The sequence below is a fragment of the Aplysia californica genome, unplaced genomic scaffold (assembly GCF_000002075.1).
Source record: "Aplysia californica isolate F4 #8 unplaced genomic scaffold, AplCal3.0 scaffold00227, whole genome shotgun sequence".
NCBI lineage: Eukaryota > Metazoa > Mollusca > Gastropoda > Aplysiida > Aplysiidae > Aplysia > Aplysia californica.
Genome location: NW_004797497.1, coordinates 379730 through 384729, shown reverse-complemented (window position 1 = coordinate 384729; position 5000 = coordinate 379730). Strand labels below are relative to the sequence as shown.

Genomic DNA, 5000 nt, shown 5'->3' with positions numbered 1-5000 from the left:
TGTTCAAAGTTACAGCATTCTAGAACAATTTTTGTGCCAGATGTTCTGAAAAAGGCTGTACAGTTGGGTTTTTTTAGATCACCCTGTACCTACCTACCTACCTACCTACCTACCTACCTACCTACCTACCTACCTACCTACCTACCTACCTACCTACCTACCTACATACTTACCTACCTACCTACCTACCTACCTACCTACCTACCTACCTACCTACCTACCTACCTACCTACCCACCCACCCTCTCACCTACATACATACATACATACATACATACATACATACATACATACATACATACATACATACATACATACATACATACATACATACATACATACATACATACATACATACATACATACATACATACATACATACTCTCTCTCTCTCTCTCTCTCTCACACACACACACACACACACACACACACACACACACACACACACACACACACACACACACACACACACACACACACACACACACAAAAACACACTCACAAAAACATGTAAATATATAACATACAAACACATAGACACAGTTTTCCTGACGCATATGATAGCTTACACATAACAACCAAAGCACTCTTTAAAATAAATTTTTAAACTATACACGCAGATAGTGTCGACCTTTCACCTTTTCTATCAGGGATCTGTCAAACATAGTCTTGTCGTACACCCACTTGGTGCACTGAGCGACTCCGGTAGCGTTCCCAGCAGGAACGGAAGAGTTCCACAGATCCTCATTTCCCGTGAGAATATTGCACTTGTGCATGTTCCCATCATCGTTCAAAGGGATGGAGGCATTGATGAGCTCAAGATGGTGGTCATTCTGCACAGCATACGTGTCGCCTTGGTAACCTTCTAAAGCACATCTGTAACATAAATATTGATGCACTAAAAGGCTGTATGCATTTATTTTTTGTGCAGTTAGTTCGCAGAGTGCTGCAGGTAGTCCTACTCGGAGCATTCTAAAAATACCTATCCCCGAGCGTGAGATCCCGAGTAACAGCTATTTTAATGCTGTCGTGCTTTTATTTAGGATTGTAAGGCATCGTTACATTGAAACGATTCTTTTTGTACCTTTCCGAAGCGAATGTAAAACAAAATAGCAAAGTGATGGACGGGTATGGCCCGATCGTGTGTTGCAAAAACAAGAATTATAACTAAACCGTTGACTATTTGTCTTTCATATAATATAATTTTTAAAAACTCATTAAAAAGCACATCTGAGAAAAAGATATTCAAAAACTAAATGAAAAACAAAACCCGAATAATTTTTTGTAGTTCCATAAAGCATCTTAAGCAAAACCCTGTGGCGTCTGTCACTACGATCCCTCTACTTTTTAAGCACAATGGTGTAGTGGCATAAAGGCGAATTAATTCCATTCCCATTATAAACTGAAGTATTCTAGTTCAGCTAAAACGTTTCTGCAGCACCAAAGTGAAACAACGATTTAATACAGCGTGAACGTATTCTTAATGAGTCTTAACTCTGCGGGAATAAGTGGTGCCGTTTTGGAACCAACCCTAAACAAAAGGGGCGGTTTTTTGTTAAAATGCATGAACAAGGGCAGTAGACGTAAACAACTAACGTACAAGGAGAGGGAATTTCGTAGAAAATCCCACGTTCAGAGTTGAATGTAACGAGCTCGTGCCCGTGTTCCTTTTCTGCCTATAACATTAAATTTCAAAAGGAAGGTAACTGCTGATCCTTTTGTCTGTCCATGTATGACGTTTCCCTTAGAACGTTGCTGGGGCTCACCAAACAGCATAGCTCAGTATCAGAATCAATAAAAGCACCTGAATATCCATTGTACTTTCGGAAACAAGACGTCATCTATGTGTAAAACAATAAAATGACAATAAAACACAAGCCTTAATGATCTACATTAACCCTAGACGTCCGCCGTTGTTCAGTGCATTATGTATGGGAACTACAACAGAGTAGTTGAACATTTAAATTTGAATGCATTTGAGAAGTCAAGACAAGACGCCGTGTGGACCATTTCTGAGAAGAGCCACTCAGGGCATTAATAATAAAATTTATTTACAGAGACGCCAGCTGCTATAAATAAATTATTACTGGTCAGAGTGATTCTGCCCAGAAAGGATCGACGCGGTGTCTAGAAGAAAGACACAACTTGAGCGAGAACACAGCAACAACAACAGCAACAACAACAGCAACAACAACAACGATTACAACGACGACGACGAGAACAACAACAGCAACAACAATTACAAGAGCAGCAACATAATTAGTAGAACCTTTAATTCAACCCTCCCCCACCCCCCTTCTGAGAAATAAAACGTATCATTGTCCTGTTTTGTGTTCATAAAATATACGCTTGAGGTCTTTTGTAGCAATGCATTATTGCTCGTAATTATTTTAGAATTTAAAACCTACGCATAATTTTGGTACTGAGGGCTGAGGGTTTTTTTAAAGCCTGGCAGTCCCTATATCTGGGCCAGGACAGCAATTAGTCACCTATATCTGCCCCATATTCCTAACATTGGCCTTCTGCCGTCAATGACTAAGCTGTTCACAGAAAGGATGCCCATAGTATGATAGAACAAAGCGTGTTTTTGCCGTGAAACTCTTCGTTGTACGATATAAGGTAAAGCCTGTTTCATTGCAGTACAAAAAACCCAGAGGCAGGACCCTGTGAAGTGGCTGCGTGACAGGTTCTCGGGTGTGATTTGCTTCTTCTTTCTTATCACACTCCTATCATTCTTATCTCTCGTCCTTCTTTTTTGTGTTTTTGTTTCTCTCTTGTAGCATCTCTCATCTTCGGCACTTATAGAACCTAAATGTGTAGCAAATGCCGTAAAATGCTTACTAAAAGGATAAAACAGAGGCAGGACGTCTGAAGTTGTTGCGTCCATCTCCTTACTAAGGGTTCCAGCCACGTCTACGTGGAGGAACTTCAGAAATCTCGAAGAAACACGTCTGGCAAACGGAGTAAGGATGTTTAAGTCGCTGTCAAGTTTGATGTCCCTCACGACGGAGGTGTGATCATACGAGAGGAAGAAAAAAAATGTAGAAGGGAAACCACTACTACATCATGATTTAGCAATTTGAGAGTGGTGATCACAGCAAAAATGTGAGTGTTTTTCTATCCCATCGACACACTAAAGATAATTGAGGAGGCTTATTTCTACCCTGCGTGTCAGGATGACCAATACATGTGGAAAGGAGAAACACTAGGGAATCGTACTAGGGTTTTCTGGATGTGACAGCGAAGCGTCTAAATCGCCACACCACAAACGCCAGTGCTGATTATCATTGTCTATAGAATATGACCGAGCCTTGAAGTTTCAACAACAATAGAGGCAAACGAGGGGTTTCATGGCAAAATGCACTTTATCCAGATTTCTTGAACTGTGTAAATGAGAAAATGTTACAAGCTAAATCTACCGGGGTAAACTATGACACAGTTTAGTAGGTGATAGTACGTGTCAAGAACAACAATGAGAAAATATTTTCAATGTTAATGACTTTTTTAGGAGTATTTTTTCATGATGGTCTAATCATAGGCTAATATTCTAATAATAATAAATAGCATTTGTATAGCGTATGTACCCACTAGAAAGCAAGCTTTATACGCTTTACACTATATTATTACCCCAGCCGACCATAGAACACTCAGAAACTTTCTCAGCTTCCCGGGAAGCATGCTGTGCAAGCAGCTGGTTAAGCGCTCAAACACTAACAAACTGACAAGATCTTTCACTGTCTATAGCTGGTTACCCATTCCTACCTGGGTGAAGTGGGGAAAATCCATGTAAAGTGTCTTTCCCAAGGACACAACATCGGGCTCGCGGCTCAAACCCCAGAACACTAATCTCACGATTACGGGTCCGGCAGCCTAACCACTATTTTTTAAATATTACAATGTATTATTATTATTATTTTTATTATTATTATTATTATTATTATTGTTGTTGTTGTTGTACATTACACTGATGAAGGCCATTTCCGTCCAGTGTGTTTTACAATAATACTGAGAACATGTGCAACATACAGTTCCAATGACCATTAGTGATCCTTTCTTTTCATTTCTCTCTTTTTCTGCCTGCCTCTATCTATCCCTAGCAAAGTTTTACAGAAATGCCTGAACAAACAAAAAATTACACAAAGAACATAATTATAACAATAATGTATATGTTGGGAATATCAGTCAATAAGCAACATCAATGCTGGCTAGAAACAAAGCGTTTTTGGCGCTAATGTGAATTTTGATTAAGGTCTACCCTCTCTCGATGTGCTTAAAATACATTTCGTAGGGAGGGAAGGTGTTGTCTTCCACTTTTTCGATACTATTTAGAACAGGTTTTGACAATCTACTTTTATTGGCCTACCTTAAAGGACAAAACGGTTTGCATTCGATGACTGTGTCTTAAATTAAAGCTATGATGCCATATTGTTGAAGCACTTCAAACATTGTCGAGTTTTAAAAAATATATATTATTATTGTAAAGTTTCAAAAGATGCATTCATAGTGCGAAGTCAACGTTTTAAAAAAGATGCCAGTGACATAAGAGTTGCACACGGAATACATGAGTTTGATAGTCTTGTGGGTGAAATATTTATCGAGTATCTCCGCCTTTTCACTATTTTTTTTCTCTCAGCCCTGATGGCTCTGGCAGACAGAGTTGTAACAGCTCGCTTACCTGTAATAATAATACTGATATAACGATACATTTATAGAGAGCACTTACATACATTAAAATCAGGCACGGTTCGTCCATAGAGCACGGTCGTGCAGTGCCGCCCAAAAAAATTTTATGTTATTTTACTAAAAGCACACACGAACATGAAATAAAAGACGTCAGAAATAAACACTAGCCAAAAATAATATCAAAGCAAGGTCCTCGCTGGCGCTGTAATTGTCATTTCTGTGTCAACAGCGCCGTAAAACATCTACTATGCCATGCCAAAGTCCAGGCGCTTTAACTAAACGTAATAGAATATTCAACAGTGGCAATCTGACCTATAA

General features: G+C 39.2%; 1 protein-coding gene across 1 annotated transcript in view; it reads right to left on the bottom strand.

Moving 5' to 3' along the window:
- Positions 1 to 607: 607 nt before the first annotated feature.
- LOC106011960 (steroid transmembrane transporter SLC22A24) overlaps positions 608 to 5000 on the bottom strand; it is a 12224-nt gene continuing 7831 nt past the window's right edge. The window contains exon 2 of the mRNA XM_035970153.1: positions 608 to 875. Within this exon, the coding sequence (XP_035826046.1) occupies positions 608 to 875 (268 nt within the window). The remainder of the gene's footprint in view (positions 876 to 5000) is intronic.